We start from the raw sequence: 22,549 nt of genomic DNA, 5'->3' as shown, positions 1-22,549 counted from the left end.
GCTGAGGCAGGAGAATCGCTCGAACCCGGGAGGCGGAGGTTGTATTGAGCCGAGACCGTGCCACTGCACTCCAGCCTGGGTGACAGAGCGAGACTCCGTCTCAACAACAACAAAAAAAGTAACAATAATAAACCCGTTATGTTAGCATAAATAAAATACTTAAGTATATTTTCCAAAACCAAAAATAACAGTTGAAAATGGGGCATCATTTCACTTTTTGTCAAATCTCTACAATATCTGACTTAACAGAAAACTGCTTCTGTATCAATTTATTATGATATCACATGTCATCTGACCTCTGGAGAACCCCACCGTACACTCATGGAAGAATGGGAGAAAAAAAAAAGGCGGATAACATCTTAAGATGATTATTAAGATAATTTTGACCTTGAGGACTCCCTGAAGAGGTGTCAGAGACCCCAAGCCCCAGGCATACAATACTTGATTCCTAAGTCGATAGTGGATCTAACATTCTTTCTGGACCCATGCAAAAGTTTATATAACCAAAATGAATTTTCCCTCAGCAAATATACTCCTTTGATGTCAAAAGTAATCAGTTGTCATCATTTTTCCCCAGACATACACACTCACAGTATCATTGAAATGATTGACAGACTAGTATATGCAATGTGCTTCAGCCAAATACATGGCACCTGGTGAGGTGGTAGAGCTTGTGGTATTATTATTACATAACAACAATCATAATGGTATGTGCTATGTGCATTGTTTTAATGAAGACTCTGGAATAGATACTAGCATTAATCCCAATTTACACACAGGGAAACCAAGGCATTGAGAGGTTAAGTGTCCTGCCCAAGGTCCCACAGCTGCAAATGAGAGAATGAGGACTCAAGCCCAGGCCCTTCCCTCTGTGATCCTGCTCCTTGCCCAAGAAGACCTAAAAACAAGAGGGTAGGCTGGGCACAGTGGCTCAAGCCTGTAATCCAAGCACTTTGGGAGGCTGAGGCGGGCAGATCACGAGGTCAGGAGTTCGAGACCAGCCTGGCCAACATGGTGAAACCTCGTCTCTACTAAAAATACAAAAATTAGCTGGGCGTGGTGGCACTCATCTGTAATCCCAGATACTCAGGAGGCTGAGGCAGGAGGATCACTCAAACCCAGGAGGCGGAGGTTGCAGTGAGCCGAGATCGCACCACTACACTCCAGCCTGGGCGACAGAGCAAGACTCCGTCTCAAAACAAAAACAAAAACAAACAAAAAAACACAAGAGGGCAAAGTAAATTATGATTCCTCAATGAGATATTTTGCTCCAATTAAAAATAAAACAGTATCAAGGTTGCAGAAGTATCTGAAATATCTGGCATAAATGTTCAAATGAAAAAAGTTGAATAGAAAATTATAATTACACTGAGAGCAATTATGTAAAGATATGTATACACATGAACCAAAGTTGGGAGAAATTCATAATGAATGAAAATAGTTACCAGTTAGGGTGTTAGAGCCTGGCTGATTTTATTACGTTTTCAAATTGTTTGTTTCATTGTTATTACAGGGAAAGTAAATGTGTTTACATATTTTGTACACAAACCTGTGGCACTGTATAGAGGTTAATGATACTAACTCTTCAATATTTTTAATTAAAAGTTCTCAAACATCTCCCTTAAAGTTTCTGCAAGAATCTCTACCTCTGTCCCGGCCCCCTTTTAATTAAGCCTTGCCTGCTTCAATCACTGGCATTTGAGATAAATAAAACCTGGCTTATTCAATTTGACTTAATGACAACTGCCATACAGAATTGTTTTCTATTATTTTTCACTGCAAATATACAACCTTTATCTACAGTATTACACTAAATATGCTTTTTGGGATTAGCAGGAAAACTATGTTTGGGCAGAATGTGCTTTAATTTCTAACCAAAGCCTGGACAGCGTGTGACATTTTGGAATCAAGCTAATTTGTAAGCAAAGAACTTGCTGTACTGAAAGAATATAGAGAAAGCCTAAAGAAAAAATTTAAAAATGAATCAGAGTCCACTGAGAGAGGGGTAAGTTAATGGCACATTAATTAGGACTAATTAGAAGGGGCAATCAAACACAGGGAAGGTAATAATGAGAAGAACACATATTTTAGGAGAATCCATTGTTTGGTGTTTAGCTGACAGCTGGTAGATGGAGCGCTGGCATAGGTCAGCGGTTTATAGAATGGCGTGCTGCTGAGAAGGAACTTGAATTTGCCTGGAAACGAGACTCGCTTTCAGTGGACACTTGAATTTTAATGATCCAAGAAGCAACCCGTGAGGACCTCATTCCAAACTGCAGTAGCCAGTATTTTTTTTTTTTAATCTTTCTTATATATACATTTTTTTTTTCTGAATGAGGTTCTCCTTTCTTTTTCCTACCCATTGAAGGACAAACTGATTGGTGTGCATTTCACTGTTGCTCTTTTCCTCTGCCTAACTTTTGGTGGCAGGTAAGGTGAGCATCTGTGGGAGGTGCCTTTAAGTAAAGTCAAAGCAAGGAGGCAGAAAAGGAAAGAGCCTAGGCAATGCAGGAACTGGGTGACCTTCCCTTCACCCTGGATCAGAGAACACAGAGATTCTAGATTTCCTTAGCAAGTACCTGGGGTAGCTGTGCCCGAATATCTTCAGATCCAATGAATATGCTTTCCAGGTGAGTCCATGTTCGCTGCACTTCAAACCAGATAGAAATGACAGCGTCCACTGTGGACAGCTTCTTCTGCCAGCTCGACACCTCCTCCAGGAAGAAAGCAACATACTTGGACATCACCAGGTTCTGAAGCTGAACTTGATTATCCTCCAGAACCTCTATGAGGTCCTCATCAGAGCGCAGGAGGGGGACACTGGTCCGTGGGTGGGGCTCATACTGGAATTCCATGCCAGCCCAGGTGGTCTGCAGCTCCTTTAAGGTTTTCTCCATACCCATCTCTTTTGCAGCTTTGTCCACAATGCCCCGGACCTCATCCTCATAGCGGTGCAGCTGGAGCTGCAGCAGGTGCGCTAGGGTGGTGTCCTGGTCCATAGTGAAGCTCACACCAGTGGCCTGCATCAGCTGCCTCCAGTGCCGCTCCCGGATGGCTGGATTCTGCAGCTCAGCTACTGCCCTCAGGGAGCTCAGAGTGTTCCACACAGTGCTTTCCAGGCCTGTGAATGCATCCCAGGCCCTGACCTCCTTGTGCAGGTTTCGGATATGCCGGGCAAACTGTTTGCACTCCAACTCCATGGCTTCCACGTTGATATCCCTCCAGGGTGTGGTCTCCCAGGCATGGATGCTGGAGGTCACCAATCCAATGGTGTCCCAGAGCTCCTTCAGCTGGCAGACTTCCTCCCTGCACTGCCTCAGCTGCTTGTAGTCAGGGACATTGACTTCAAATAAGCTGGCGGACTCAGAAATGGAGGCCATAGTGGATTCCATCTGCTGGATCTCGATGTGCCTGGCATCCAGCATTTGATGAGGGTGGATGCTATCAAACCTACAAAACACAGTGTGTTCCTTTGTAAGTACAGCATGCAGGGGCCCATCTCCTAGCATCTCTAAGGTAGCAACCAGCTGAAATATTTAAATGCTTGGTGTTTTAGGAAAGAGCAGTGGCTTTCACCAAAAACATTCTTTTCACCAAAGCAAAGCATGTCTTTTCTTCCCAGGATTTTCTTTTGGGAAAAAAAAAAGACACTCGGGATAGACTGGGGTGGAGTGGGCACTGGAAGAAGGGCAATTCAAGAACATTATGCTTGGATGTTCTCCACCCAGGTCTAGAAGGGAACACCTCCTTATCCAAGCCCCTTTAGACTCTGCCCTTCATCTAGCTGTTGGTTCTGAAGACCACTTGACACAAAAGAGCACTGTCATATTACAGCAGAAGCTGGAGAGCCAAGGACCCTGCCAGGGACCTAGTGATAGGCGATTTCTTAAATTTATTTTTTATTTTTTATTTTTTTTTGAGACAGAGTCTCGCTCTGTTGCCCAGGCTGGAGTGTAGTGGTGTGATCTCAGCTCACTGCAACCTCCGCCTCCCAGGTTCAAGCAATTCTCTGCCTCAGCCCAGTACTCGGGTACTGTACTTGGGTATTGTAATCCCAAGTACCTGGGATTACAGGCATTTGCCACCATGCCCGGCTAATTTTTGTATTTTTAGTAGAGATGGGGTTTCACCATGTCAGCCAGGCTGGTCTTGAACTGCTGACCTCATGATCCACCCACCCTGGCCTCCAAAAGTGCTGGGATTACAGGTGCAAGCCACCAAGCCTGGCTTGGTAGGTGATCTTTAAGTGGGAGAGCTGGGACTCAGGAGCCCAACCTTGACCCTCCCTCCATTGATCACTCTGGGGCAGTGGCTATCAGCCTCAGCTGCATGTCAGGATCTTCTGAAAGCTTTGTAAGATCCCCATGCCCAGACTGCTCTATAGACCAACTAAATCAGAACCACTGGGGGCGGGACCCAGACACACTCCACAGGTGATTTCCATTTGCTAGGATGGTGTTGTCATTCATGGTGAAGCTCACGCTGGTGCCTGCATCAGCTTCAGGCAACAGCACTCCACACTGGAGAAACACTGTGAGTGGCCATGAAGACTGGCTGCAAAGCCCTTGATAGATAATCGTGGTCATTTTCCTTCACCGTGTGCCTCAAATCTGGCTCCTCGTCTTCATGAGTTCTCCTCCAAGCTGTCCCTGATCTTCCCGTTCTGTCTTTACCCTTCCCTGGGCCACTCCCTTCTGCATCCTGGGGCAGCCTCTGGGTTTGCACTCGACACCTATGAGCACCATTTCTAGCTTTTTAGTTCACATTTCCTCATCCTCTTCTCTCCAGTGTTTATGGCATGCCTGCACCTGAAACTGCTTCTAATCCTTGTAAGTGTGGACAGACTTTATGCTGCCATACAGCAAAGCATGCGTTCCTGCATAGTGTTTTCCCCAACATAAGACCCTGCATGCGAAGGAACCCATGTAGGCAGATGGCCCTTTTTTTTTTTTTTTTTTTTCCTTTTTTTTTTTTGTGAGACAGAGTTTTGCTCTGTCACAGGGCTGGAGTGCAGCAGTGCAATCTTGGCTTACTACAATCTCCGCCTCCCGGGTTCAAGTGATTCCCCTGCCTCAGCCTCCTGAGTAGCTAGGACTACAGGCACACACCACCACGACACGCTAATTTTTTGTATTTTAGTAGAGACGGGGTTTCACTATGTTCGCCAGGATGGTCTTCATCTCCTGACCTCATGATCCACCTGCCTCGGCCTCCCAAAGTGCTGGGACCATAGGCATGAGTCATCCCGCTCGGCTGCAGATGGCTTTTTTATGGTCAAGGGCACTCATAGCCCTAGCGTTCAAGGACCCTCTCATTTTCTCCTCCAGCCCCACTTTATTATACTCACTCTCATCCTCAAGCTCAGGTTTTCTTGCTTCTGTTTGCTTGGAGGGCTACATACTAGACACACCACAGCTTAAGGGAGAATGGTATGTTCTGCTAAAATCAACACACGTCATCATGGGGTTCACCATCAAAGGGAAGTTTGCGAGGAAATGACTAGAGAATCGGCTGTTTCCTCCCATCAACAGTGTGTGTGTGTTTCTGTATGTGCATGCATGTGTTTGTGTGTTGGCAGGCAGAAAATGAAAGGAGTGAAAAAGGAAGAAAATGACATACAAACTCCTGTTTCTCAACTGCCCTTTCTCTGTTGACTTTAGAAATATTTGACTTGACAGATGGATAGTAATCCTAATTGAAGTCATTTACCTGAATGCTTACCACTTAAGCCTAATTGCCATGCAACAGAATAACAGTTATGCATACTATTAAATTAGTGTCAGATTAACTTCGACGCTCATTATGTTTGAATCCTGCTTGTTCAATCTAAATCGTTTTTGGCTCAGGTGCTATGGTTGCAGATTTACATCTTAAGAGAATGGGACTGACTATCATTTGCATACCTTCTCTATTATTTAGCTCCCACATATTTCAGCACAGAAGGTCAGAGTGCTCAGAGTTGAAAAGGGCCCTGTCTCTCTACATATATATATAGAGAGGAGCTTTCTCCCTTATGAGGAAGATCGAACTAGGAGGAAAGAAATGGAAGGTGCTCATGGCAAGGGGCCCAGCAAAAAAGATCACCAAGGGTGAGGAGTTCTTGTGTTTATTCTTCATTTCCAAAGACTAATCGTTGATGTGTGTAGATTCCACCTTTTATCTTGACTAGAGTGAATTTAGAATGTGAACTGAACCTCTTGATGTTAGTTAAAATTCAAACAAATTCTAAAAGCCCACATGCTGTTTAATTTGTTAGTGGAACACCATTCAGGAATAACTTTTTAGGTAAGATAGGAGCTATTTGGGGTGCACATGGAAGATTAGAAATTATCTTGCTAACCATTCTTCCTTTGGCACCCATAAGCATTCTTAAATCAATGTTGGTTCCTCAATTATTTATAAGAGGTGAACATTTATCAAACTTTTTCCAAACTTCATCCACCCTGCGGCATAATTTTTGTTTATAGTTTAGATTTGTGGGTGATCATTTTCTGTAGCTAAGCACACATAAAAACCAACTTGGCCTAAGTTGTGAAGGGAACCCATAGATGTGTAGCCTTCTTATGATTTCAAAACTTTAGAGCAAATTGTCAGGATATTCATAGATCTGGTCCACTTGCCTAAAAAGCTGGAAGCCATCCTCTAAACCCTGGGGAAATGATACAGTATAAGAACAAGAAAACAATAGGAGGGAAAAGGGTGGGTTGAGTCTTTGAAGTTGAAATAATAAGGCAAAATGTATTTTACTCTAAAAGAGAAATGCCTGGAAAGCTTGGATGAATAAAACTATAATTAAAATAAATGAAAATACGGTGCTCATGCATTTGATCATGGAAAAATGACTGATTCAGGCCTGACCCAGATGTGAGCCTAGAGAGAGAGAGGAATAAGTGAGTTAAATTGATTCCTGGGAAATTGGCTGTTGGTAAACGTGAACCTCAGTACCATCCGTATCTGTGTATACCATGAACGGTGTCACACCTATCCTTGATACCCACCAGGTAGCATAAAACTCAACGTGTCTCACACCTGTAATCCCAGCACTTTTGGAGGCCGAGGCGGGTGGATCACGAGGTCAGGAAATCGAGACCATCCTGGCTAACAAGGTGAAACCCCGTCTCTACTAAAAATACAAAAAATTAGCCAGGCATGGTGGCACGCACCTATAGTCCCAGCTACTCGGGAGGCTGAGGCAAGAGAATCGCTTGAACCTGGGAGGTGGAGGTTGCAGTGAGCTGAGATCCCGTCACTGCACTCCAGCCTGGGTGACAGAGTGAGACTCTGTCTCAAAAAAAAAAAAAAAAAAAATTAATTAATGTGTCCAACCCTGACTTTGTGAGGTGCAATCCTTCCAATTCTGTGCCCGTCTCGGTGAACAGTGGGACAAAAGCTCTTCCGACCAATTGTCCAAGCTAGAAGATGAAAAATCCCCTTACACTCTCCTTCTCCCCCATCTCCCACATTCAATCAATCCTGCAGATATTCTCCTAAATCTCTCTGCAATCTATTTTCCCCTCTCCCTCATCTCTGCCGCTGCTTCTGATCAGGCCTCACCACTTCTCATCCGGGCTGTTGGAACCACTCTCCCATTGAGCACCTGGTCTTGAGCCTATCTTGCCCCATTCTGTTCTCCACGGCCATGAGAAGGTGGTCTTTACATTATGTTTTTGTCATACTTAGACTCCTCAGTGGCTAAGATTATGGTCAAAACATGGCCCCCTCCATTCTCCTCTCCTGCTTTCTGCATCCCAGCCATACACACATGCAGTTTTCCAGCTGTTTCTTACATTTTCATCCTTCTGCATCTTCATATGTGCTATTTCCTTTGCCCAGAATATCTTCATTTTGTAACTCTTTTTTTTTTTTTTTTTCCCCCTGAAACAGCTCTTAATTGCCACTGGCTCTGGCTCACCATGATAAGCACCATGTTCTACGGGAGGTGTGAACTGCCTCCTCAGGCGGGGTTAAAGCTGGTCCCCAAGGTGCATGCCTTATTGCTCATTTTTGAAATTGTCCCTGAGGCTACAAGTCCTTGAGGTCAGGAAAGGTGTATTATCTCAACATCTTAACAGCTACATCATTTTTTGCCGGCCCTACTGCTGAGACCATAACCTCATCTACCCCATGAAAGCCTAAATCATGTGAATAAGGTCAGATTAACTGGAAGAACAGGATCAAGCTGAATGAATGACATATCTTAGGAAACCAATATGTCTCTGGGAGGTTTAATGACAAATATTGCCCTTTTCTGCAGTTATGGAAGAGACAACAGACACTGTGCAAGAAGGACAAAAGCCCTTCTTTCCTCATGACTGCTGCCTTGGGCTATTTGGAAAGCTGTTTTCTCTAGTTGTCATGTAGGACAGCACCCCATGGAAGACATCTTCAAGAAAGCCCTCCCAGCCATTCATAGAATCTGGTTGCCTGCTGAAAACACGAATGGTCTTCATTGAGCTGGAGCTAAAAGAGGTAGATTATTTTGGCTCAGTAATCCCTCGATTACCTTGGTCTTGGTATGGGCAAGAAGACTATATGTCATGGTGCCATTTCTTAAGGTCAAGAGGACCGTGCTCAAGGTCAGGAAAACCAAACAGTGAAACGCCACTAGAGCATGGGGGCATTCCTTTCATTCAAGAGGGAGAACTGGTCACCAGCTTTAAGAGTTGCACAAAGCCCTTGAATCTGAGTAGGATGATTTAGCCAATTACTGCGGTGAGAGCTTGGCTCTCACCGAAATATGGTGTTATAATTTAGAGTTAAGAACTAAAAGAGGAGCTGAAATTTGACTTGGACATGAAGAACCTCAACCTATGCAACCTGACTTCACACAGCACCTGTCAGACTGCAAGGGCTTAATAAGACACTCAGGTTTTTTTTTTCTCTCCTCAAACATGAGAACATCCAAAACTGAGCTTAACCTGTGTAACCTAATCAGGAGCAGAAACTTGCATTCACAGAGAAATGTATGAGGGTCTGCACTTTAGAAATTCATAAATGATCTAAAAGTGAAGAAACCAGAATTAAACTCAAACTTGAATTCACAGAAAAATGTACCAGGGCCTGCAACTTAGAAGTTCATAAATAACTTAACAGTGGAGAAACCAGATTTAAACTCACATGCCACACACAATACCTACAAATTTTGAACACTCACACACACCAAACTAAGAAAGAAAACAAAACACATAAGTTGACATCCACTAAGATTCGCTTTAGCGATAAATCTACAATTCCATTTTAGCTCTGATGTTTTTCTTGACAAGAAGAGAAATACATCAAAATTGCAGAAATGTTTGGTTTCCCAGCAGTTCTTTTCAAAGCATCCTCTTCCAGGGATTCATCTGCATGTCAAATTAGCAGATGTGAATTTGGAACACCCAGCTAAGAGTAGCAGTATCCTCACAGCCAGCAGATACAAGTGCAAAGAAAGAAAAACGAACACAACTATCAAATAAAAATAAAATGAAAAAACAAACAGGAGTTGATCAATACACAAAATATACCCATGAAGGAGGAATACCGAATTTTGAACAGACACAAAAGCACACCAATGTTGTTTCCCTTTCAAGCAGTCTTAGAAGTCTCTTCGGGAGGATATATCCCAACATCTTTGAATTTTTTTCTTTTTTGAAATTATTTTAAGAGACTGTTGGGCCGGGCGCGGTGGTTCACACCTGTAATCCCAGCACTTTGGGAGGCCAAGGTGGGAGGATCACGAGGTCAGGAGTTCGGGACCAGTCTGACCAACATGGTGAAACCCTGCCTCTACTAAAAATACAAAAATTAGCCAGGCATGGTGGTGGGCACCTGTAACCCCAGCTACTCAGGAGGCTGAGGCAGAAGAATCACTTGAACCCAGGAGGCGGAGGTTGCAGTGAGCCGAGATCGTGCCATTGCACTCCAGCCTGGGTGACAGAGTGAGACTCTGTCTCAAAAAAAAAAAAAAAAAAAAAAAAGAGACTGTTGGTGCAAAAATATTAGTGTCTTTATTTTTATGGCTGTTGCCTTTGGTGTGGCTGTTGTTAACACTAAGCAGTATTACCTAGCTGGAGAACTTACCTCCTTCAGCAGTTTTGGCTCTGAATTGGTGTTCAATTTCAAAAATTCAATTGCATGCCCAAAAAAGAGTCAAAAGAATAAGCCTCAGACTCTGAAAGACAGTCCCCAAAGGAGTCTACAAGGGTTTTGAGCAACAGATGATTCTTTGGAACAAGGGCATGACTCCTAAGGCAACTATTCTAAAGAGATACAGACTTAGGAGTTACATTCCTCCACATGATTGCTTGAAAGGAAACCAATTACTTACCTTTAGGGTGGTGGTTTCCAAACTTGGCTGCACATTGGAATTCCTGGAGCTTACAAAATACTGATTCACAGGTCTCGCCTCCAGAAAGTCTAACTTCATTAGTATATAGGACAGACTGGGCATATTGAGAGTTTTAAAATCTCTCCAGGTGATTCCAAATGTACAGCCCAACTGGCAGCACATTGCTTTAGAGTCACATGTTTTATATATTTATATCTTATGTCTGTTTTACACACTTGTCCTTCCCTGCCTCCTAACCTACTCATCTTATTCTCTGTTACCCCAAGTATAATGCTTGGGAGATAGCAGCTGCTTAATAAATGTTTGAAGAATGAATGATAAAAATAGGCATGCCAGGTTGGGTGAGCAAACATCCAGTTCGCCCAGAACACAGGTGCTTCCTAAAACATGAGCATGCTTGTAGTCCCAGCTATTCAGGAGGCTGAGGTGAGAGGATTGCTTGAACCCAAGGAGTTCAAGGCTGCAGTTGGCTATGATTATGATGCTGCACTCCAGCCTGGGTGACATAGCAAGACGCTATCTTGAAAATTCTGCTATCTCCCAAGCATTATGCTTGGAGTTACAGAGAGTAAGATGAGTATGTTAAGAGACAGGGAAGGACAAGTGTGTAAAGCAGACATAAGATACAAATATATAAAACCTATGACTCTAAAGCAATGTGCAGCCATTTGGGCTGCACATTTAGAATCACCTGGAGAGATTTTAAAACTCCCAGACAACAACCAGAACAGTCCTGGGCAAATCAGTATGGTTTTTCACCACAGTACCAGGCACAATGCTACACACTTTCAAGAATGGTCTCTTTAATTCAACACAACTATATGTGGTGGACACTACTATCATCTACATTTTATAGATGAGGAATCTGGAGCACAAAGGTATTAAGTAACTTTGTCATAACATAAGAAGTAAGTAGAAGACCTGAAATTAGACCCCAGGCCACCTGAATCTAGCATCTATGCACTTAATTTTTATTGGACTTCGTTCCAATGAAGTTGTATTTTTTTTTGTTTGGTTTGTTGCTTTAATATTTCTGTGGGCAAATAACCTTTGAAAATGAAAACATTCCTCACTGTGAGCATCGAGAATTTTCCAGTTTGGAGATTTCGAAGTCTGTCTACCCAACAATATAGAGGAGACCCAGCAAGAAATGAAGCTCAAGGAAACAGGAAACAAATCACAGAGCTGGAGCATTAGGGCAAAGGGCACCCAATCTAGCTGGCACATCAGCAGATGTAGGACCATTCAGCGCCAGCTTGGCCTCCTGGTTGGAGCTGTTGATGCTGAGCAGTGGACCAGAAGAAGACCGCTTCACCACGGGAGGAAATCCCTGAGAAAGGAGCCCAAGTATGTGCAGTGTGGGCATGGATGAATGGCGTTGCCGATCCTAGAGTTGCTTTGTTTATGTAAAGACCTGTCATAACAAGCAGGGAGGTGTCGGAACCAAGCAGAGAGAAACCCCCTGAAGAAAACCTTCACCTGAATCCTTCTTTATGCTGCCAAAATGAAATGCTCTGTAAAATTTTAAAAATTCAATCAGCCACTTTTTAAAACCAAAAGAACAGTCTGTGAGAACTTAGAATGCTAAAGGTTTAGTAAAATCCTAGTAATTATACCACCCATCATCCTTTTATAAACTTGGAGGCACAAAGATGCTTCTAGATATATATGCATTTTCTTAAGGCAAGATGTTTCTACAATCCTTGGCTATTTCATACAGGTCATGATAGGATTCGGTCCACATTAGCACCGCCTTTCAACCAAAGGTCCTAAATGGGAAGGAAGATTATTAACTGGTCTGCAGCTGCTGGAAGGATATACACACTCAACAAAAAGATTATCCATGACTCAAAGACTGCAGTGTTCAGATAAAGAGAGGCAGCAGTGTTAGGCTCATACCTGAACGGGGCTTCTTTGTGGAATCGCTCCCAGAATTGCTGCTGTTCTGCATCGAAGGCTGTGCACCTCTGGCGGAGGAGTGTCACTTCATTTGCCTGCAGTGGGGCCACCTGCTGCTTCACAGTAATGGCCACCTTTTTTATGTTGTTCCATTTCTCAGGCAGCTCCTGCAAAGGAAACCTCAGTGTGGTCAGATTCCCAAGGTGCTCTTTCCTCTCCCATAGTCCTGAGCTGGACAGAGCCCAGATGCTTCCATCTGCGCTACAAGATGGTACAATGATGTGGTGGTGTCATCTTCCCATTCCCTACAATCTGCCCTCCACCCACTCTTCCTCGAGTTCCTTCTGCAGCTGCTCTCAACTATTACCTACTGCTCACTCAACACTAACCTTCTTGCTCTCAATCTCTGGCCCTCTAAGCACTCTAAATTTGTGACAACTTGGAATGCTAAAGAGACTTTTAGATTTATCTTAAAGGAAGATGTTTCTACAATCTTCGGTTTCTATTGCTTCTACTGTATTTCTACTGAAACTACATTAATACCTTCCCTTTTCTATATGCTTCAGGATTGCTTGGTTATTTTCTTTTACGTCCCACATTTCCTCTTGGACCATTTTAACATGTTTCAGATCTGCTTTTTTTTTCTCAACCAAAACATTGGTTCATTTCTATGGAAAAAAATTATCCATCTTAATTCTCCCATATATCTCCAGCATTGCCTTCTCCCACATGTATTGAGTTTCTAGAATTTGCTAGACATTACAAATACGCTACACATTATAGTTCCAAAACATGGATCTTGCAGCTCCAAGCCCTGTTTTTCATTTGCTGTACCCCACTTTACCCCATTCTGAAATCCTAAAATGTTTCCTCTGTTTTTTTTTTTAATTAATTTATTTTTATTATTATTATTATTATTATTATTATTATACTTTAGGCTCTATTCTTTTATAAGGAAGACATAAAGGCACTGACCTCCAGCTGCTTAAACACTGTTTCTGGCAATTCTTGTTCATAGGTCTTCAGCAACTCAATAGTCTGCTTTAAGGGCTCAAACATCTCATCAGTGTTACTCTGCTGTTCTTTAACAGCCATAAGGTGTCCCATGATCTCAACCAAGCCTTGGAAATCCCCTTTTTCAACTTTCTGAAGTAAGCCGCTCTCACTCTTCTTTATAAATGCTTCAAGGTTGGCCAAGCTAATCAACACAAACAGAACATGAGGAGCCATTCTCATTCTACTCCTCGAAAGGAAAATGTATTGATTTCTCCAACAAAAATATCTATCATTATAAAAATCCTACCACATGCCCAACACTTTGCTAGGCACTCTGCATAGACTATGCTCTGATGTTAAGAATATGGCCTCTTGCACAAGGTGTCAAGGTTATGAATGGCAAAGACTGAGGCCTATCCTGTGATGGAGGAGACTTAGGAGGAGACATGACATCTAAATATAACGTGTGATTTGGATAGAATCAAGAATGGAGGCCATTTCAGAGGTTCTCCGAGCACACTCAAAATCTGTGATAGTATGTAGACCTTTGTATTGAATGCTGGATTCAGAGAAGTGGCAAAATTTATGAAGTGGATAACATGAGAATTATGGCTTGTGATAGCATTGCTTTGTGAAAAGAAGCATAGAAAAAGCTTCTAAGAGGTGTTTGTTGGCAATGCAAAAATGATCATATGTTGATGGACAACTCCAGGAGAAAGAAGCTAATAATTTTCAGTAGGCCTTTATATCACTTTACTAGATGGCAGGAAGAAACAAACATTTTTAAGTTGACAAATCAAAAACTGTCTTAAGATTATACTCTAATAAACATATTCTAAAACTCAAATAATAAAAGAGAAGGCTTAAAATGTGAAAAATAACAAAGAATAAAAACAAGCAAGCAAAATTATAAAATAACTGAGTGGAAGATCTAAAAATGGAAAATATAATTATAATTTAAATTTCAACAAAGCTGAAAGGGGATTAGACTGCTGTATGATATACGTGGAGAAGTTTCTAAACTGTAGGGCAGAAAGAGAAAAAAGGAAAAATATGCAAGTTATTAAAAGACAGGAGATAATGAAAACATCACACATAAGTATAACAAAAGTGCCAGAAGAACAAAATAGAACAAACAAGAAGCAATATTTGAGAAGAGTCTGGCTAAACATTTTCTAGAATTGCTGAAAGACACGCAATGTAAATCAATAAAGCCCAACAAATTCCAAGCAGAATAAATATAAAGGAACCCTCATATAAACACTTCACTATGAAACTACAGATTACCAAAAGAAAAAAAAAATCTGAAAATTAGCTTCAGAGCAAAGACAAGTTTCTTAAAACAACGACAGCACACATACAACAGAAACAAAACTAGACTGATAACTGACTACTCGGCTACACGAATGGAAGCCAGGACACAGCAGAATAATATTTTCAATAATCAAAGAGAATTTATGTTATTCTTGAATTCTCCCCTCCACAAAACTATTTTTAAAGAACAAGGGCAAAATGAATACATTTCAGACAAAGAAAGAATGAGAACACTTATCAATAGACCTTTACTAAAGGAACTTCTAATGGGATATACCTCAGTCGGATGTCTGGACTATAGAGCAATAATGGTAAGTATGTTGGTAAATCTAAATAGGAGACCGAGGTGGGCAGGTCACAAGGTCAGGAGTTCAAGACCAGCCTGGTCAACATGACGAAACCCTGTCTCTACTAAGATACAAAAACTAGCTAGGCATGGTGGTGTGTGCCTGTAGTCCCAGTTACTCGGGATGCTGAGGCAGAAGAATCGCTTGAATCTGGGAGGCAGAGGTTGCAGTGAGCTGGAATCACACCACTGCACTCCAGCCCGGGCGACAGAACGAGACTCCATCTCAAAAAAAATAAATAAAAAAATAAAAAAATAATAAATAAACATTCGGTATATATATACATAGTTCCTGGGGCTTAAATAAATAATAGAGAACAGTCTAAATTACTAGGAATTATAGAATATAATTTGATGGATGAACAGGAGACATCAAACTATTCTAAAGTCTTTTAATCATTGTGAAGAGACTGAAAATAATAATACATTTATTTATTTTAAGGATGCTTATTAAAATAGCAGTGGTAACCATTAGAACAGTAGAACTACATGGCATGACATTCAAAGTAGCAGAGGAAAAAATGGAATAAGGAAAATAAAAGAAAATATGAAAAATTATACCCCAAAGCAGACAAAAAAGGAAGTCAATGAAAAAGAAAAAGAATAGCAAACTAAAAGAACATAATAAAATGGTAGATTTAAATTAAAATGTACCATGATCAATGTTAATGAACAAAACCCTCCAGTTAAAAAATATATATTGCTAAAGTGGATTTAAAAAATCAGTTCTATGCTGATTATAAAAATGTCTTCTAATGTAAGGGCACAGCAAGGTTGAAAGCCGAAGGATAAAAAGAGATGCACCAAGCAAATATCACCAAAGAAAAATTGTTTTAGCTACATTAATAGAAGACAAAACATACTTTAGTACAAGAAATATTGCTAGTGATAAAGAAGATGTTTAATGTTTGGTGAAAAGGCTCAATGTTCCAAGAAGATATAAAAAGTCAAAATCTGTATGCCTATAACATAACCTCAAAATATATGAAGGAAAAATTTACAGAACTACAAGGAGAAATTGACAATATATCACTAAAAATGGAAGATTTTTAATACAATTATCTTAGTAAGTGATGATAGATTAAGTAGATTAAAAAAAGGCAGTGAGGATACAGTAGATTTGAATAGAATAATTAACAAACTTGAACAACAGACATACAGAGAACATTCCACTCAGTACTTATAGAATATACATTATTTTCAAATATGCCCAGAATGTATAAGAACTGAATATACTAGATTGAATAAGGCAAACTTCAACATATTTCAGAAGCTTGTTATTAGACACATCATTTTTAAACCACAGCACAATTAAGTTGGAAATTAATTTAAAAAACTATAACTAGAAAAGTCCCACATTTGAAAAATTAAAAAATCTAAACCCATTATAATTAATATTAAAAGTATTTAGAACTAAATTGTAATGAGACTATTACATACTACAACGCAAGATGGAGGTAAAACTGTATTTAGAAGAGAATGTATAACTTTCAATGTTAGCATTCAAACAGACAAAAGACTCAAAATTAACAAGCAAACGTTAGCCAAAGAACAGAAAATAAATCCAAAGTAGTAAAGGAAATAATAAAATAAAATAATAAATTATTGAAATAAAAATAAAACTATAATAAATAAGATCAATGAGTTCATTAGATAGTTTCTTGTGTCTGGCGAGACTAAGAAAGGAAACCAGAAAGCACAAATAAAAATGAATAGAAGGCCAGGCACGGTGGCTCACGCCTGTAATCCCAGCACTTTGGGAGGCCAAGGTGGGAGAATCACCTGGGGTCGGGAGTTCGAGACCAGCCTGACCAGTAGAGAAACCCTGTCTCTACTAAAAAATACAAAATTAGCCAGGCATGGTGGTGCATGCCTGTAATCCCAGCTACTTGGGAGGCTGAGGCAGGAGAATCACTTGAACCCGGGAGGTGGAGGTTGCGGTGAGCCGAGATCACGCCATTGCACTGCAGCCTGGGCAATAAGAGTGAAACTCCATCTCAAAAAAAAAAAAAAAAAAAGAATAGAAATGAAAAGAGGGAGACACCATAGGCTTTGCAGAGATTAAACAGTTGAGAGGATCTTATCCATTTTATAATAATAATTTGAAGATTTATATGAGATGGATACATTCCTAGAAAATATGACTTACTAAAACTGACTTACTAAGGAATAGAAAACTTCAATACTTTACAATCATTAAAGAAATTATAGGCTAAAATCTTCTTACAAAGAAAATCCCAATCCCAGATGGCTCAATAAGAAATTTAAGTCAAACTCTCACAGGTCAGAAAATTTCAAGATTACATCAACTCTTCTGGAGAATAAATAAGAAGGATTACTTCTTGTTTTATGAAGCTAGCAAAATTACAAAACCAAAAATCAGATACAGACAGGGAAAAAAAAAAGAAAACTGAAGGCCAAATTCAATCACAAACAGGTGCAGTAATGCTAAACAAAATATCTGCAAACACAATAAGCCAGAGAGTATACTGAAAAAGATAATACTTTATGTTGGGTATATCTCAGATGCTAGGTTGTTTTAACATTAGAAGCCAAATAATATATTCCCCACACTAACAGCTTGAGGGAAAAACCAGAATTATCTTAATGGACATAGATAAAACACTTGATACAATTTTACATCCATTTATGTTAAATACTCCTAACAAATTAGAAATAGAAGAGAAGTTCTCAAATCAGATAAAGCAAATCCACAGAAAACTCACAGCAAATATTATACTCAGCAGTGAAATGTTAAAAGCACTCCTTTTAAGATCAGAGACAAGACAAAGATGTCTGTTGTTCCCACTTTCATTCAACATTCTACTGGAAGTCCTAGCCAGAGTGGTAAGATAAGAGATAGAGATATAAAGCATAAAGACCGAGAAGGAAGAAGAAATAAAACTATCATAAATTTGTAGATGATGACCATGTACATAGCAAACACCAAAGAATGTACAGATGAATTATCAAAATTATTAATTTAGCAGGATTGCGTGATACAAAATCAATGTATAAAATCAATTCCATTTCTACAGAAAATATAATTTTAAAATATTATTTATACTAGGAACTGAAAAACAAAATACTGAGGAATATATTTGAACAAAAATATGCAAATTTTTAAAAGACAGTGATTACAAAATTTCACTGAAAGACATAAACAGGATGTAAATAAGTAAAGAGACAACATGTTCTTGGACAAGAATACTCAGTATCATCAATTCTACTCCAATTGATCTATAGTCACTACAAATATAATTAAAATCCCAACAGATTTTTTTCTTCTACAAACTGAAAATTAAAATTCATATGAAATGGTAAGGACCAAGAACTGTCAAGATATTCTTGATGAAAATGATCCAGGTGGAGACCTGCCCTGCCAGATATCGAGATTTGTTACTAAGCTGCAGTAATTAGGATTTCTTCATATTCATCAGTGCTAGATAAGGGACTATTTAATGTGAAAGATAAAATTTTAAAACTTTTAGAAGAGAATACAGGAGGGTATCATTAGGATATCAGGGCAAAAAAAGGATTTATTTAACAAGACAAAAGAAGAACGACATAAGGGAAAAGTTGGACACATTTGGCCACACAAAATGAAGAGTTTGTTTATCAGAACACATCATAAGTGGAGTGAAAAGACAGGTCACAAAATGGTAGACTCCATTTGCAAGACATACAATAGCAAAGGACTAGATATAGAATATGTAAGTAATTCCTAATCATAATTTCAAAAAGGAAAAAAAACAAAGTCCAGTAGAAAAATGAGCCACAGATACGAATAGGCAGAGAAAAGGAAACATAATGACTCACCAAAAACATAAAAAGATGAGGACCTTTTTATACTCAGAGTAGTGCAAAATATTTACCACAGTGAGATACCACTACACTCCCACAAGAGTGGCCAGGATTAAACAATTTATCAATACTAAGAGGTGGGGAGGATGCTAGGCTGTAAGAGCTTTCCCCCATGGCTGTCTCTACCTTGGAAGGAGCTTGGCATTATATGCATACTCTTTGACTTAGCAATTCTGCTCTTAAGTATACACCCTAGAGGAATGCTTGCCCACTCCGTGATCACATATAAGAGTACTTACAGCAACATTGTTAAAAGGGAAGCAGTGTCCTTAGGGGAGAACAAAACCACTGGAAACAACCCAAATGTTCAACAACTATGGAATGGACAGATACACTGTGGTACATTCATCTAAGGGAATACTCTACCACAGTGAAAATGAACTACTGTTATACTGTCAACCTGGATAAATCTCAAACATAATGCTGAGTGAAAGAAATAGAACATAGAAAAATATATGGCATACAATAATATCATTTCATTTTTATGAAGTTTTAATGCAAGTCTCCATATAGGTACGTGTGTATGCATATACATATGTAGATATCCATATGCACACACATGTGTATATATCCATATACATATACACATAACACTCACACACACAAAGCGATGAAGAAAAGCATGGGAAGGATTATGTCACATTTAGGACACTAGTAACATCTTGCAAGGAGGGAGAAGGATTTAAACTTTAAAATATGGCCAATGTTCTGTTTCTTAGCTGGATGATGCAAATTCACATATTCTCTTTAATATTGTTCTCTAAATTGTATGTATGTTATATTTCATCATAAAACTTTTTGTAGAGAGAGAATGGGGGGTGAAGAACCAAAAAAAAACCCAAATATAAACACATCTTTTGAGAAATTTTGCTGTAAAGGAGTGCATACAAAAAATTGTGTTGTAGCTGGAAGGACTTGTGGGGTCATACTCCTTTCTCTTTTTCAATGTGGCAAATATGACAATATGCTCACATGCTACTAAGAATATGTAAAGGAAAGAACTGATAGTGTTGGAGATAGGGAATATTTAAGAAGGTAAGTCCTAAGGTGAGAGGAAAAAGGGTGGACTTAGAAAAGCAAGGACAGCTTATCCACAGTCACGGGAGAGGTGGTTGAATATCCGGCTTCAAATGCAGGCATGTTGGTAGATTTGTTGGTGAAAAGGTGAATTAGTTCTCTCGTGATTGATACTAATTTTTCAGTGAAATGAGAGGCAGAGTCTTAAAGGCAGAGAAGATATTTGAAGGAAACAGGAGTCTGAGAGAATTGGGAAGTGTCTAGGAAAATGTGAAGGGCCTACCTGAATTTTATGTTCACAAATGAAATGTAGGACTGGTCAGAAGACTGGTTTGATTTTGCTTCATCAGGGATGAATTGCTCAGGAGCAGGTGTGGAGCACTGAGTTTAAACAGTCAGGGTTTTACAAGGTGGGAATGGGAGGGAATAGGGACCAAGGATGATAGACTCTGAGAAAGCAGGGGAGTCAATGAATTGGAAATCCTGATGGGTTTGAAGAATTCTGTGCAGTAGTGTTGCCAAGTAAGTGAGGTGGAAAGATAACAGGTGGAGGCCAGGGAGTGGAATGCTTCAACCTGAGCTTCTGAAGGCAGAGCAATTACTTCCCCATCATTCTCTGAGCCCCACTGAGAACGCAGAAGAGATGTAGGTAGCAGAGGTATGGCAGAGTGAAGGGCGTTGGAGAAAGGAGGTCAACGACGTAAGAGCCAGTGTGATGGAAATTCTGTGGATGCTGGGTCATGGCGGGTGACTATCAGCAGAAAGTGGGAAGGGTGGGAAGGGAAACCTCTGAGCCAGACACTAAGATCTGCAATGGTGAAGAAGAGGGACTAATGGCTTGGTGGGTGACGGCAGCAAGAAGAGTGCAGTTGGTATTATCTGAGAATTCACGTCAGCAGAGCTGGCGATTTTGCGGGAAGATGGTGGTGAAATGGTCTGGAAGCAGCACTGAAGAGCAACCATACCTCACCCACCTGCAGGCCTATTGGTAAGAGGGATACAGGAGAAAAGTCAGCCTCCACTTGGGAGGGCTGGAGGGAAAGCAGTGTCCTCAGAAGGGAGCCAGGTTTCAGTTGGAGCAAAACGGTGATGAGACAAGATGAAAGGGACAGTGGGCATTTGCTGCTGTAAGATCCTGAGGTCTGGTGCAAGGGCATGGGAAAGCTTTGCAAGTGCAGGGGTAGGGGTTGAGTCAGATTATTTCAGGAAGAGCTGGATGAGATGAGAATTTACGTAATAAAAGGGGGTTGGACTTCTGGCAGTGAATGAAGTATCTAAAATGCAACGTAAGGTGGGATTCATCCCGACCTATTAAGGAAAGGTGGAAATCACATAATTACATGGTACAGAGGAGACAATAATAATTTTTTTATTATTTCTGTTTTATCTAATCCTCCAGAATACAATAAAATCTTCTCCTAAAGTGTAACACAATAGCCAGTTTCTAGAATCACCAACTGTTAAAGCTAGAAGACAGAAGACACCTTAGAAGAATCCAGTTGGGCTGTCTTCTTCAGAGGTGAGGAAACAGGGATCCAAGGACACAAAAGTCAGGCCTCCTAGCTGCTCTACTCTGTGTTCATCCTGTTAAACCAACCCCATTAGATCTTCAAAGCCTACCTGGTTGATGCCTATGGCAGCTGCTGTTACCATGTCCTATATCAACCATGTGTTTTTGATCCTTTCACATTGGGGTCTTAGAAACTCTGGAGAGACTTCCCTGCACAGGGCTGAGCAATTCCTTGAGACAGCAGTGGCTGGCCCGTGAGCGCACTTTCTATATGCAAACCAACTATTCCAGAGTCCAACCACCTCCTCTATGGGGCTCTCATGCTCTGGGCCATTATTCCCCTGTCCTAATCAGCCCAAGGCCAGGTCCCAGACAATTTGGAATAGCCTGTATGCCCTAGAGCTACTGAAATGTTCAAACTCACCAATCCTGAGCCTGCTTGCCATGCCTTGTCTATTCCTTCCCACGGAAATCACAACAAAGGCTCCTGCCTGTATTCTCCGCCCCCCTCTGCCTCCTGATGGACCCTGGAGCTCCCCACTGTGGCCCTGTGTGGCATGCCATACACCGTCCTCCTGGGAACTGTGAGTAATAATCTGTCTGCTGTACACTGTCCTCCTGGGAACTGTGAGTAATAAGCTACCTTTTTATGGGAGTCATCTGCTGCTCTGTAGCCTTGCTGTGCCTGAATAATAAAACATGCATTTTGAAACATGCTGCTTATCCTTGAATTACCAGGCCTAGCAATGAAGAGGGACCACAAAGCAGCTGTCCCCTCCAACAGTGCTCCATCCTGGGGCATCTGTCACAGTCCTACCACCCATCAGCATTTCCTCTTCTTGCCTCTGAGTTCCTCAGGGAAGAAAAGCTTTCATGAATGTGGAAGAATACACAGGAAGCCCTATTTAAAACATCCCCAGTCAGGCGTGGTGGCTCACACCTGTAATCCCAGCACTTTGGGAGGTCAAGGCAGCCGGATCACCTGAGGTCAGGAGTTCGAGACCAGCCTGACCAACATGGAGAAACCCTGTCTCTACTAAAAGTACAAAATTACCCAGGCGTGGTGGCGCATGCCTGTAATCCCAGCTACTCAGGACACTGAGGTAGGAGAATCGCTTGAACCCAGGAGGCAGAGGTTGCGGTGAGCAGAGATCATGCCATTGCACTCCAGCCTAGGCAAAAAGAGCAAAACTGCGTCTCAAAAAAAAAAAAAAAAAATCCCCACAAAGCATTCTTGGGGTTTCCTAGGGTGATTGAACATTACCCTTGGAAAATC

At 40.8% G+C, this 22,549-nt stretch overlaps 1 protein-coding gene across 1 annotated transcript in view; it reads right to left on the bottom strand.

The window, feature by feature from the left end:
- DNAH9 (dynein axonemal heavy chain 9) overlaps nucleotides 1-22,549 on the bottom strand; it is a 379,881-nt gene that overhangs the window by 279,793 nt on the left and 77,539 nt on the right. Inside the window, exons 18-20 of the mRNA XM_054456248.2 lie at nucleotides 13,202-13,424; nucleotides 12,227-12,393; nucleotides 2,580-3,450 (exon numbers count right to left, since the gene is read on the bottom strand). Of these exons, the coding sequence (XP_054312223.2) occupies nucleotides 2,580-3,450; nucleotides 12,227-12,393; nucleotides 13,202-13,424 (1,261 nt within the window). The remainder of the gene's footprint in view (nucleotides 1-2,579; nucleotides 3,451-12,226; nucleotides 12,394-13,201; nucleotides 13,425-22,549) is intronic.

Source organism: Pongo pygmaeus, chromosome 19 (assembly GCF_028885625.2).
Source record: "Pongo pygmaeus isolate AG05252 chromosome 19, NHGRI_mPonPyg2-v2.0_pri, whole genome shotgun sequence".
NCBI lineage: Eukaryota > Metazoa > Chordata > Mammalia > Primates > Hominidae > Pongo > Pongo pygmaeus.
The sequence above is the reverse complement of the archived record's forward strand: the minus strand, read 5'-3'. Positions and strand labels throughout refer to the sequence as shown.